This window comes from Gossypium hirsutum, chromosome D13 (genome assembly GCF_007990345.1).
Source record: "Gossypium hirsutum isolate 1008001.06 chromosome D13, Gossypium_hirsutum_v2.1, whole genome shotgun sequence".
In the NCBI taxonomy this organism is placed as follows: domain Eukaryota; kingdom Viridiplantae; phylum Streptophyta; class Magnoliopsida; order Malvales; family Malvaceae; genus Gossypium; species Gossypium hirsutum.
In genome coordinates this window covers 58,006,387-58,020,311 of record NC_053449.1, presented here as the reverse complement: position 1 = coordinate 58,020,311, position 13,925 = coordinate 58,006,387, and the positions used below count along the sequence as shown (strand labels likewise).

The 13,925-nt window shown below is 34.9% G+C and overlaps 1 protein-coding gene and 1 long non-coding RNA gene across 3 annotated transcripts; one reads left to right on the top strand and one right to left on the bottom strand.

Moving 5' to 3' along the window:
- Window positions 1-115: 115 nt before the first annotated feature.
- Window positions 116-4,429, bottom strand: LOC107888318 (E3 ubiquitin-protein ligase RFI2). Its single transcript, XM_016812386.2, has 6 exons — window positions 3,739-4,429; window positions 2,945-3,114; window positions 2,401-2,456; window positions 1,675-1,700; window positions 1,198-1,582; window positions 116-854 (listed from the first exon to the last, which is right to left on the bottom strand). The coding sequence occupies exons 1-6, from the start codon at window positions 3,944-3,946 to the stop codon at window positions 377-379; spliced, it is 1,323 nt and encodes a 440-aa protein (XP_016667875.1). The 5' UTR covers window positions 3,947-4,429; the 3' UTR covers window positions 116-376.
- A 770-nt stretch (window positions 4,430-5,199) lies between these two features.
- On the top strand, window positions 5,200-9,398 carry LOC107888317 (uncharacterized). Of its 2 annotated transcripts, none has more exons than XR_001681341.2 (4): window positions 5,200-5,450; window positions 5,534-5,627; window positions 5,863-8,614; window positions 8,690-9,398. It is a non-coding gene; the product is annotated as an uncharacterized lncRNA (long non-coding RNA). The 2 variants fall into 2 exon arrangements; XR_001681340.2 differs by having other exon boundaries at window positions 5,860-8,614.
- Window positions 9,399-13,925: the final 4,527 nt, after the last annotated feature.

Here is a 13,925-nt window from a genome sequence, read left to right as displayed (position 1 = left end):
TTAGAACTTTTGCCAACTTGCTTAAGCCTAGACCCAGTCTACTTATTAGCGAATATCGTAATTTTACTGTAAGCCTGGATTCATTCGGTGCAATTATTAATGTGCAATCCAGTTATACTATCAAATAATCGATTTCCTGAGATTTTATTAGATATATCCTCAAAGCCAAAGGGAAGCCAAATCCAGCACAAACACCATGGGCCTACCAAAATGATTGTTTTCTTTTCGGGGGCCACCTCAGTTTTCCAGCCTGCCAAGATTGACAGTCTCAAGCACCATATATCGTCTCTCAAAGCATACATAAAACATTTTTGGTTTCATTCATAGTAGGGTAGTTCGCTTCACCCAATAAGGGTGTAAAGGACGAAGATATAAGCTACGAATGATTTTGTGATTGCATCCTCTCAGATCCGTACCTCTGGCGGAAACTGCTGGATCTTATGCCGGGATCTGGTGCACCAGTAGCAGATTGATGGAATGTATTCCAACCCGATTCTCTGTCAACCTGGTTTAGCGAAAATGGAGAAAGATGATCTCTTTCCCAAGGATGGAACCGAGTTGACAAAGGATTTTCTGCCTCTTGAAAGTTACGGCCTGATGTACCAGACGGAATAAAATAGAAGCCACCCACTTGGTCAGATGATGAGGCTGCGGGTCCAGCTTGAGCATGATTTCTATGACCGCTTGACCTTCTGGAGCCAGAAACAATGGGTGTCCGTATGGTTGGCGAATTGCTGGGATGTTGTTGATAGTATGCCTGGAGAGCCTGAACTCTATCACGGGCCCGAGCATTGCTACCAGGGTAAGGAGGGATCAATGACAGAGCAACGGAACTCCCTGCTCTTGCACCAGAACTGCAGCATTACAGCAATTGGATTAAAATAATCAGCAGCAGATAAAAAAGCTTCCATACAAAAATGAGACCATGCAACAAAAGTTTTGTTTTCTGAATGATATTTAAGTCTACAAAAGGAAGCAGCAGACATAAAATCAAGCTCTATGCTCCCTATGTGTCTCATTTAAGCAATTCTTTTTGAAGGAGTTGTCCCTTCAAGGGGAGAGATCGATGCTGTTTTTCTAGAAAATGGTTGCTCTGTTGCTGAACAAAATGGTGAAATTTTCTACAGATGTTCTATTTTCCATAAAGAAAGGTAAAAACTCAATCGAATCACAAATGTCAGTCATGTTGAGGAATACCTGTGGCCAACAACAAGCGGATGCATAAAAGATGCTGATCTTGGTGTATCAGAACTGCTCCTGGTGAACCTTTGATTTATAGGCGGATTTGAAGGTTGATCAGAACTGCCTATTCGGCTGCTAAATGTGGAGAATGGAGTGGACTGATGCTCCCAACTATGATAATGGAGATCCATCGCAGGAAAAGCATAAGATGTAGGCATCTCACTAGGCACTGATGGACCATTCCAGTGACCGTTGAAACTAGAACTATCTGAAACACTTCCACCGGAATTTGAGGATGAGGGATGAACCGTTGGTCCAAAGTAAGCTACATACGGACATGGATGAGCAGCAGATGCTGAATGTTCAGCAAAGATGGCTTGCTGTCCCAGTAACTCATGATCTGCATTCCAGGGTAACTTATAATCAGCATATCAGGCCCCACTAAAACCCACAACAGACAAACACTACTTGAAAAACAAGGAAAAATCTTACATGAGGTTGATGAAAACTCTCCTACCCTGAAAAAAGAACAGGAAAAAGAGAGAGAAAAAAAAGATATGTTAAGGAGAGAACATGATTGAAACTTGAACAAGACAAGAATTTAGGCAAACAAAACTCCAATGATGCGTGTTAAATAAATAAATGGGAACACTATACTACAGCAGCTTTTCCAACCTAGAATAATAAGCACTTTGTAACTTCCAATGAAATAAACAATAGGCTGTAGTTATGCCATGATACTCTATACCATTAACTTTAAGATCAGGAAATCCTTCCAGCCCAAAGACGTGTCTGGTGCTTAAACCTATTAAATATTGGTAGTATCTTATACAGAGTGAATTCGCAACTGACAGAGAAAATCATCAACATAAGTTTTTGAAGTTGGTTCGCATCAGTTTCAGATTTTAAATTGTCAATACTTGCATTACACTCAAGCTGGTATTATGTTAAATTTTGTTGGGGTGAAAGGCAGACCCACTACTTTCTTGATCTCCAATGCCATTTTGCCACCACAAATCAGTATTTAACTAAGAAGATACCAGCTTTCCACCATACTCTCTCTCTCTCTTGCAGTTATTGTCACAAAGATTACATGCAAAAAATAAAAGATGGCAGATATTCGATGTTGAAGAAGAGATAAAGAACCACAACATTTCAGCTATGAAAAATTGAAGCAGCAAACTACGCAGATTTAACATCTAATGGGTGCATGCTTACTCGAATGAAGGAAGTCGTGCTAAGCTTCCAAATGGACACCAGTGAACTCCAAATGACTGCAAAAGAATATTAAAAAAAAAAACACTAAATCAGTAAACAGCAAATAGATTTCAATTTGACTTATTCGTAGTAAGCAGCAAATAGCTTTCAATTTGACTTATCTGCAAGTCTAAAGTGAATGCACATGTAAAGCCAAAGAAGGCAAAAAGCAAACACTAACATGGAGACAGGATTGTATAGGTTTGCAAAGCTGTGAATAGAGGCAGCGTGATTCAAACCATAATCTGTCAAAATTCCCATTTAGGCAGAAATTATTGCACTTAAGGAACACAAATGAAGAAGACTGACTCGGCTTCAGTAAAAAGAAATTTGGTTCATTAACTGCAAGCTTCAAAAATCAAGTTCACTCACTAAATAACCAACAAAATTGATGTTCATTTAAATTGATATGGAGTGGAAGGGAAGGGATGAGTGATGAGATGGTTAAACATATCGATATGCAGAAAAGAAATGTAAATTCAAACAAGGCAATATAAACCATTACCATTTCAGAGTAACTTAGATCATAAAGGTCCTCATCATGTGTCAAATCATCCACGTTAAGTTCTGGATATGAACGGCAACCATTGGCATAAAGCCATTGACCTTTCTCAATTTTCCTGCAATTAGGGCATTGCATCGCACCCTTTACGTTGAATGCTGAACCAATGCAGTCTGATGACAATCATTACAAACAGTATAGTAATCAATTAGAACTTTTAAAACAGATTTTAAACAATCATTTTCTAACATTATCTCCCAACCAAACCAACAAAAATAACATACCTACTCTCAAATCCTTTCAAAAATTAACTAATGTCCCTGCCAGTAGCCATTTCCCAGGCTGCAGCTCATCCAAAATATATAATATAGCTAATCCAAGCAAAGATAAACTTTAGCTTCTAATTTGATTCCTGGTTACTAATAGTCTCTAAGAAAGGCAAAAACTAATTACATTTTAAAGTTAATCAGCCATAGCAATTGACAGGAAAAAACAAAAAGAAGAAGAAAGAAAGAGCAACTTATTTGAAATATGAAAGCTCCATTGAACTGATCCTGATATAATTAATCATCATTGTTTATGAAGCTAAATTTTCATTTTTCAGCTTATAAAATAGCATAAGCGATAAAAATGGTTCAATCCTTATGATTTCTTCATTTCCATCATCAATCAAACCAAAACTAAACACACCCAATAAATCAAATGAGCAAACCAGAGCTCAGATCTTTCCAGCCCAGTTTTAGAAAAAAAAATTCATTGACAAAAATCAGTTCCGAATCTTGACAATTTTGACTTACCCAAATGAAATTGATGCCCACATTGAAGCTTAGCCCACGACCGATCCCCATTATCAGTAACCGTTTCGAGGCAAATCGAGCATGAAACCGAGCCGAAAGACTTCCCTCCATTTTCGCAATCAACACCATCGCCTCCATCACCACCACCACCTCCTCCATCACTGTCGTCCACCACCACATCCTCCCCACCATTACTCCCTAATCCCATAATCAAAACAGTTATAAACGTAAATTTAAAATTAAAATTAATCCAACCTCAATATCTCAAAACCTAAATTCCTTTAAAAGACAATAGGACACCGTCTAAATCAACGTCCTCTTCCTCTTCTCCCTTCACCTCCTCTCCCTCCCTTATTACGTACTCAACCTCAGATTCCAATCGGATAAATTTACAAAAACAAAAACAAAAACCGAACCGTCGTCTTAAATTCGTTTTCTGATTGACCAAACAAAAACAGCGAAATTAGATATTTTTCAAAGAAAATGAGAAACGAACTGAAAATTGAAAAATCCCTTTCTTTTATCTTTTGTTTTGCCTTTTTTTAAAAATAAAGAATAAAAATGTTTTTTATTCTTTGTCTTTGTCTTTCAATTTCCTTTATATCTTAAGAGATGATGGGGTTAGATTACAAAATAACTGCTGTCTGAACAACAATCATCCGAAGGTTTAGATTCCTTTTCAACGTTTTGTTCAACGGATTGGATTGCTTTTCATTGACATTTGTTATTGCCAAATAAATTAATTTAATTTCCCTTTTTTCACAAAATCAGTGGGTGGAAATTGGGCTACCAAATTTTAGAATCAGGTCTAGTTATATTTAGTTAATTCATAATTTTAAATATGATATAATAACGGAGGATTTATGGGTAATTTTAAGTATTATAAAAAAATAATAATAAATATAAAATAAATTTATAAGTATGATATGCAATTAATGCAAAATATTTAATATATTAATTTGCATATCATTTGAGTTTATTGTATTTAATTATTAAAATATTAAATTTAATTAATTTATATTATCTATCCATTTCATTATTGATTGTATATTATTTTTATCAAGTAATTGTATTTTATATATGTGATATATAGGGATGGTAAAACTCGAACGGTCCTATTAATTTTGAAGATTTTGAACAGACCTGCTCTAAATGAAGTGCTTTTTTTTCTTTTGGAAAGTAAAGTTAGAGTGGGATTTTTTTAACAATATAGAACGGTTGTAGTAGTTACTTACCCGGCTCTGTCCTACTCCGCTAAATGAAATTATCACTTACCTTTAAAAATGTAATAACTAACTATAAAAAATCCATATGTTTTGTATTTAATTATTTACTAACTTTTAAAAAGTTTGAAAATATTAAAAATAAGTAAAAAAAAATTAAGTTAAAATGAAGTAAGGATGGATGCATACATTTATAATAGAATGAGAGGTGATAAAGCAAAATTTTGCTAACCACAAAGTAGTAACACTCTGTTTGGTTCGATGTAATGGGTATAATCGGTGGGCCCCACCTATTCCAGCGTTTGGTTCGCTGTAATGCCCATTACGTACGTATTCCTCCTTACTCACCGATTTCTATTCCCTGCCCAAAGTTCAGATTAACTTCCGTTTAGCATTCTTACAATTTTTATGCCCTGTTTTACCCTCATCTTCCCAAGCCAAAATCCACCTCCAGAACTCTCCCTCCCAACATCAAACAGAAGCTGCAAGGTAAGTGACCTCCATCGCTCCCATTTCACTTTCATTTGATTGTTTTGTTGAACCAAACTCACCCTTCTGTTCTTCAAATGCAGTGAGTAGGCAAGTCCAAAAACAGACTTCTGTTCTTCAAATCCCAACAAGTATCTCCAAAGAAACCCTCAAGAAAACCTTTCCAATTCAATCAAGGTAAACATTGTCTGCCCTAACATTTTTCTGTCAACGTGTTTTCCCTTTTATGTCTATGATGAGAGATTCAACATTTCTTGAAATTGAATCATGCATTCACCTTTAAAATGAGGTTTTAGTAAGACTTGATTCATCAAATTAGTTAAACCTCTGTTTACAATCGTTTAAAATTGGCATCTAAGGTTTCTGAAAACTAGGGCTTGATTCTTGATCTTTTTTTTTTCAATTTCAGCAGACAAATAAAAAAATCCCAGAGTCGAGGAAAATACAGTTAAAAGCGTATAGAAAAGAGACAAGGAGAGCTCTTCGTCTTCTTCTCCCCAATTTTAGTTCATTGCTCGTTTGTTTCCGAATTGTTGACCTTTTCTTTTCGTTTCAATTTTTGTTTCTTTCTGAGATTTATGTTACTACTTTCTTTTCTATGTACTTCCATTTTCTTCCTTATATCTACTAGTGATTCAACTTCTAGGTGATTTTGGCTCTTTTATATATAAATTGTCAATAGCAGTTTTAGAATCATTATGTTCTGATTTAAGATGCTTTGTCATTCTTAAGGATAGGGTATTTATTTATAACATTGATATGAAACGAAATTGTATGATAACTTATTTTAGCTTGTCTTGGCGTGGAATACCTTGAAAGTTGAAAAGAGGTAAGTTTGCATCAATCAGAGGCTTTTTAGGACATTCTATTTATGTCAATTAACCTTCTTCTATGTTAAATTGTGTGAGTGTTTTGATATAAGCATATATCCGACATGGTTTTAGTGTGTAATATATACATGAGCAAATCTTATTACTCTTCTCCCTTTTGACTTTTAATACATGTGTATTAATGGTAGGGTTAATTCAGAATGGACTGCTAGATTGGTAAACAAACATTAGCTGCATACCATTAACATGGAAATGCTTCCTGAAGTATGTCTGCCTCAAGTGCCTAGGTTGCCTTTTGGTAACTGCGCTGTTTTATATGACATGTTGTAATTATTTAGGTTCTGTGTCTGCTACAAGAATGATGTTGTCTATGTAATCATCTATGTTCATTCTATCAGCATGTGGAGTTTTGCATCTAACCGCATTGCCGGAACCTTCACAACACCCAACTATGCAAACATTGGCCTGGGATTTTTTCAAAGTTGCATGGCATATCGTAGGCGCTGATGTGATTAGAGCAGTGGTGTTTTTTTAATTACTCTAAGTTGTTGCCTGCTTTTAATACAACCACAATTGTATTAGTTCCCAAGGTTAAAAATAGTGTATGAGGGAGTTTCGGCCAATCTCATACTGCTCTGCTTTTTTGTGAGTGTATCAGTAGGATTTTGGTTAAATGACTTACAAAGCACTTACCTGATGTGATTCTAAATTTGTTTTTCTGGTTTAAAGCCTAACCCTGCAAAGACTGAAATTTTTTGCTTTTGGGATTCTTGAGAGGAAATGGAGGATATTCTTAGAATTACTGGGGTTAACATGGGAAGGCTGCCTATTAGGTACCTTGGTGTTCCTTTAGTGACCAGGAGGCTGACAGTTAACGATTGTGCTACTTTAATTGACAAAATAATATTGTGATAATTATTTTAATACTAATTGATTTTAATTTGATTTCTGAATGCTTAGAAGTGTAAATTCTTTTGTATATTAGCACCCTTGTTAAATTTCTTGCGCCTGGTGTATCTGACCACTGTTGTTCCAGTAGATTGATGTTCAATGTGAACTTTTGTAGGCATTGGACTGTTAGCTACCGATTTGCTCCAGACATAAATCATTGGCAAGCTGAAGCTCTAGTTGCAATTGAAGACGTATCATTTAGTTGCAATTCAAGAGGTTTTTTTAGATTGCAATTCTAGTAAATTGGACTGTTTTTTTTATGGCTTTCTCCATAGTAATGTTTTTATAGTTATATTTTGCAAGTGGTGATGTAATCAGTTGATTTTTATTGGTATTGAAAATTTTGAATTTGGGATCGAATTTCTTAAGTTGAGGTGGTTCGAAAATTTTAATCGAGCAATTACGAGACCTGTACGAAATTATAGGATTGCTTGCACTAGTGTATATTCATATACAACGCATTAATTAAATGTGTATATTCATATTTACTTTCTGAATTTTTGGAACAAAGAAACAAATTGGTCTAATTTTTGAATTGCACCCTTCTACTTTATGAAAATCTAGAAATTACTCCCTATATTTTAATTTGTCAAAAACTTTTAAATGCTTCAGTCGGTAAATAAATTGTTAATTTGTTGCAAATAAAATTGTTAAATGATTGGTTTTTACCCTCTATTTTATATATATAAATTGTTGCAATTCTGCTGAGATTTTTACAAAATCAGATTTGATGAATTTCCAAAATAGTTGCAATTCTGCTGAGATTTTATTCCTTTTTGCCTTTATTTATTTATTTTTATGAACTTTTAACACATATTTATTTCAGTCCAACCCTGCAAACAAAGATCGTGCAATGGCTGGCCTTATTTTAAGCTTTAAAATATTTGATTATTATAATTATTAAAAAATATAATTTTTCTAATTAATTAGGAGGAAACCCTTTTATGTTATTTTATGAATTATTCTAATTCATGATATTAAACTTAATTTTAATTTGTTTTTTTTCTTAAGATAATTATGTCAAGTGTTTCAGAATCAAATGGTCCTTTCCAATCATCTCGAGGAACCAAAAGGAAATGGGTTCCAGAAGAAGATGCAACATTGGTTTCCTGCATGGTGGACTTACACAATGTTGGGACATTTAACGCTGATACGAGGTTCAAAGCCGGTTACTTAAATGAGTTAGAAAAAATGTTAGAAAAGGCTTTACCCAATGCAATGTTGAAGGCTAGACCTAATATCGAGTCAATGATTAGGTTACTAAAAAGGGATTGATCAATAGTGTATGACATGCTTAATGGCCAAAACAATAGCGGTTTTGGTTGGGACGACCATAGGCAGGTCGTTGTTGCTGAAGATGCGGTTTGAGACTCTTATTTAAAGGTAAGAATGAGTTCAAGTCTTTATTATCTTATTCTTACCAAACTTATAACTAATATGATTTCCTCGTTTTTATAGAGTCATAAAGAAGCCGGTCAGTTTAGACATCGTAGTTTCCCTTACTATGACCAACTTACTACCATATACGCGAAAGATTAAGCAACTGGGAGAGACGCTCAAACAGCCGCTGACGTTCTTGAAGAAATAAATGCTGAGGATGTACCTACTGCAGATATTAATGAAGAAGAAACGAATACTATGATTGCGATGCTAATGTCTCTTTGGAGGACATGGATGTTTCTGCTACGGAGCCGCAACCAGATAGAAACCAAGGGAGTTCCTCATCTTCAAAGAGGAAAAAAAAGAATTCTGATGCAAGTGGTCATTTTTCTTCTTCAGTTAATGATGCTGCCACTTTATTGGCTGAAAACATGCGGGCCATTGGCGAACAAATCAGTAGGAGTATTGCGTCTGATGTGGTAGTTCAACAAATGTCAGAAGAATTCCAGACCATCCAAGAAAAAGCTACAAATTTATATTCAACCTTATGTGAAATAGAAGATTTAACTGTGGATGAGCGGTTTCGAGCATTGAGTAAAATTTCAGATCATCCAACTCAAATGCTCGTTTTCTTTAGTTTACCTTCTGATGTACGGTTGGAATGGGTCAGAAGATTTCTTGCTGACCATTAAAAATTATGGTTTTGTTGATGACATTTTCGTAACATTTTCTGTTTGTAATATTTTGGGATGGTATGTCATTACAATGTTCTAACTTTTTGATGTGGCAAAACTGTATAACATATGGATTGTGACATAGAATTTCACGAATTTTATTTAACCTTTTGTTAATATATGAAAATTCTGTTTATGCAAAATATAATTCTAAAGTTATTTATTACTGCTAATATTTTTTTTATTGTAGAATAATTAAATTATTTGTTCCACAAATGATATTTAACCACATTAAATATGTATTGCAGTTTAAAAATAATAAAGTAGATTATAAATTATATTTAATAATAATTATTTAAATTATATTTTATAGTATTATGATTTTAGTAAATTCATATAAGAATATTTATTAACAATTTTATTAAATTATATATTTTTATTTAATTATATTTAATAACAACTATGTTAAAATATGATTAAATTATTTCTTATTTATATAAATAATCTTATTAAAATTTAATAACAATAACAATAATCATCTACCTAAAAAATTTTTTGCTAAGGGTATCCTAGTCATTTTAGCCTTTTTCCTTATGCTGTTACACCTCTATTCCATTCAACCAAACACAAGAATACTATTACGCCTCTATTCCATTCCATTCAACCAAATAAAAGAATTACCCATTACGCCTCTATTTCATTTCAGCGAACCAAATGTGGTGTAATAGATTTAGCAACATTCGCTCACATATATGATATATTTTTTTATTGTTTTTTTTGTATATTGGATATATATGACGACATATTTAACTATAAAGTAGTTTCTTTATATTAATGAAAATCTTAGTGGTGTAATTTAAATTTATACAAATGCACCGGATTGTGTTAAAAGGAAAAAAGACGCTAAAAACACATAAATATTTATTTAAAGGGAAAGTTTCATTATTACGATTAGATAATCAAACTAATAAAATTAGAGGAGCCAATAGATTTATCCGTTACACCCAAACTTATATATTCTATTGTTTTATCAATATTGAAATTGATATTAAAACTGGAGTAATTTTACAATCAAAATAGTTAGCCGACAATAAGACTACCCTATCAAGAGACTGAAAATGAGCTTTTAACTCAAAATTTTAATATTTTTGAGCTCTAAATAAATTGAGTTTTTTTAAAAAATTTATAAAATATAATACAATAAAAACTGAAAATTTTGTGAGAAAACATTTATCTGAAAAACTAAAAACCTTAGACATTTAATTAATTTATTTTAGTCTTGAAATTTTTTTCTCACATTAAAATCTTTTTCTGAATTTTCGTTCACATTAAAATCTGAAAATTTATTCTTTTGGCCCCTTGTAATATTGGGCGGCTGCACTCCCGAACAACTCGAGGCGAGCAACTCTAACTTTGAGTTGTCGAACACTTTATGCTTCAAAGCATTAGCAATACGCAAAATAGTCGGCTCCCGTAATAACGTCATCCAGACTCACCAATTTAAGCTATGATAAAGCGCTTCCCGCATCGCTATCCCTTCGGTTAATTGAGAACTTGAACAGTTACGGACAGAACAGCTTCCGAAATCACGCACGACCGCTGCCCAGAACGTTACGTTCGCACTTTCAAAAACTACTGCATCAACGTTGCATTTTAGTCTTCCCCTTGGTGGGTTCTTCCACTGCTTAGCAGCACCTGTTAAAGCATCATTAGCAGCTAGCAATCTACCAAAATCCTACTAGGAATCACGCCAGTCCTATAGATACGAATTAACGAAGTAAATAATGTGAGAACTAAATTATTCAATGACCACATAAATACACTTATCTCCAAGGGACCATGCACGTCATTGACGCCAGCAAAAGAGAAACAATTGAAAAAGACATGATCTAGATCTTCTATTTCCCCACATCTGCAACACTAGGCCGTTACATTAACTCCCTTTGCAAGGAAGAAAACGTTTCATACACCTCCAAGTGAAAATTTTCACTTTCGGTGGCAATGAGCTATGCTAGATACGTTGCCACGCGTCCTCCAATGGATAACCAGCCGAGCCTGTTAAACTATAATGAGAAGAACAATGAAAACTTTGTATATCTTTCTCATGTTTAGAAGAGCTATCAGTGTATGTATTTATACAGTAGTCACAGCTGAACTAACTAACTATCTAACTGCTGCAACTTCCTTAACAACTGCAACTAACTGCTTACTAACTGACAACTGACTGACTTCCTCATAATAATCTAACATTCTCCGGATTTTCTCTGTTTTCTAAAACAATCGACTCATCTTTAGTTGTTACTCGAAGAGCACTGCGCAGACCTACAAACTGCTTGGGAGCTAGAGGCTTAGTAAGCACATCGGCAATCTGATTAGCAGACGGAACAAAATTAACCTGAAGTGATCCATCGGCCACCTTTTCTCGAACAAAGTGATGGTCAATTTCAATATGTTTTACTCTGGCATGATTTGTTGGGTTAGCTGACATGGATACTGTCGACGTGTTGTCACACCAGACTGTTGGTGCATGGGCCATGCAAACTCCTACCTCATTTAGCAGTTGTCGAACCCACAATATTTCAGATACACAACTAGCCAAACTGCGGTATTCTGCCTCTGTAGAAGACCTGGACATGACGGGTTGCTTTTTCGAGCACCATGCTATTGGGTTTGGTCCAAGAAGGATAACATACCCTGTGGTAGATCTCCTGTCTTCAACAGAAGAAGCCCAGTCTGCGTCAGAATAACAGACTAACTTGAACTGTCCACGTGAAAAAAACAACCCATGATCTATTGTACCAGCTAAGTAACGAAGAACACGCTTAACGGCTTTCCAGTGAGCTTCTCCGGGTGGATTCATATACTGACTTAGCTTATTTACACTAAATGAGATATCGGGTCTTGTAACACACAGATATTGCAGCATCCCTATAGTGCTACGATAGAGACGTTCATCAACTGTCTGATCACTATCAGAGGTTGCTAGTTTGAGTTTGGGGTAACTGACCATAGGCGTTGGTGTATTAGCAGCACCCTCCATCCCTGTTTTTTTAAGAATGTCCTGAACATACTTTCGCTGAGTGAGAAGCATTCCATGAGGCATGTGTTGCACCTCAATGCCAAGAAAGAAACTGAGTTGACCCAAATCTTTAAGTGCAAACTGTTTGTGCAACTGACATACCACATCATCAACAGCTTGAGTGGAGTTGCCAGTAAGTATAATATCATCGACGTACGCCATGAGAAATAGCTGACTTAATAGGAATAAGATGGAAAGAGTCCGAAGAAGTTGTGGTTTTCCTAATGGTATTGATGTTGACTCGATTGGTTCTAGAGGAGGGTTATGTTTGGCGTGGCGTGGGGATGTTAATATTACGCTTCAACTTTTTTCAAAAAGACATATTGATGTGGTAATCGAAGACAATGACGAAGGTAACAAATAGAGATTTACTGGTTTTTATGGCACTCCTTATATACAGGATAGAGATGAATCGTGGGATCTTTTAAAAAATCTGCGTAGTGTTGAGGAGCTTCCACGGTTGGAAGATTGTCATCTATTGGATGTGGGTTATTCTGGAAACTAGTTTACATAGGAAAGAGGAAATTTGTCAGAAACGAATATTCAAGAATGTTTAGATAAATGAGTGGCTACCGAGGAATGGATGTCTATATTTGCTGAGGCTTCAATTCAACATCTTTCGCATTCGTTTTCGGATCATTGCCAATGCTTATCATTACGAAACGAGAAGACAAATGGTGGCTTAAAAGAAGTTTCAAGTTCGAAGCTTGGAGGGTTTTGGAGGATTCGTTCGCTGATGAGGTTCGACGTATCTAGGATACTTCAACATGAGATTAGTTACAAAAGCTAGAAAGTGTAAGGTTTGGAAAGATGGGCTAATCGAATTCGTAGAAGTCAAAAAGAGAAAAAAGAGCTGTTAACTTCTAGACTGGTAGAGTTGATGGAATCCGAAAGGGATGATGAAAATTTGGCAGAACTTATTGACACAAAAATTTAACTTAATTTTGAGATTGAGAAGGATGAACGCTATTGATAACTGAGGGTGCGAGTGAATTGGTTGAAATTTGAGGATAGAAATACTGCGTTTTTCCATAAACAAGCGACACAACGACGAAGAAGGAATTTTATTCGCAAAATGTAATTTGATGATGGTAGGGAAATGGAAGAGGTTCGGGAAATGGAAGTAATTGCTAGATCTTATTTTCAGAATCTGTTTTCAGCTGGGGAGAGGGGAATCATGAACATATTTTGTCAAGAATTGATCGTTATGTGTTTGATGAGGACAATTCTCGACAAACAGCGAGATATACTAAGGAGGAGATCCGAGTGGCATTATTCGAATTGGGTCTTACAAAAGTGCCAGGAGAGGATGGTTTTCGACCTTATTCTATCAGAAATGTTTGTAACAACCCGGTTTTGACCCTAATCAGAATAGTGGTTTCGGGACCACAAATCTGAATTAGAAAAATATTATTAATATTATTTTGTGTGTTTATTTCGTGTGCATTTGATTGTGTAAAATTTTCGTGTTTTAATTTCGTCGTTTAAGTGTCCGATTTAATAAAAGGGTTTAATCGCGTAAAATAAAAGTTAAAGGTTAAAATTTAAAAGCACCTATTTG

What these genes read in the sequence shown, in the direction of transcription:
- LOC107888318 (XM_016812386.2), bottom strand. Translation starts at nt 3,946, where the DNA reads ATGGGATTAGGGAGTAATGGTGGGGAGGATGTGGTGGTGGACGACAGT. An exon ending in ATCTAAGTTACTCTGAAATG is followed by an intron (nt 2,457 to 2,944) that starts GTAATGGTTTAT and finishes ATTCTTTTGCAG; the next exon opens with TCATTTGGAGTTCACTGGTG. An exon ending in GCACGACTTCCTTCATTCGA is followed by an intron (nt 1,701 to 2,400) that starts GTAAGCATGCAC and finishes TTCTTTTTTCAG; the next exon opens with GGTAGGAGAGTTTTCATCAA.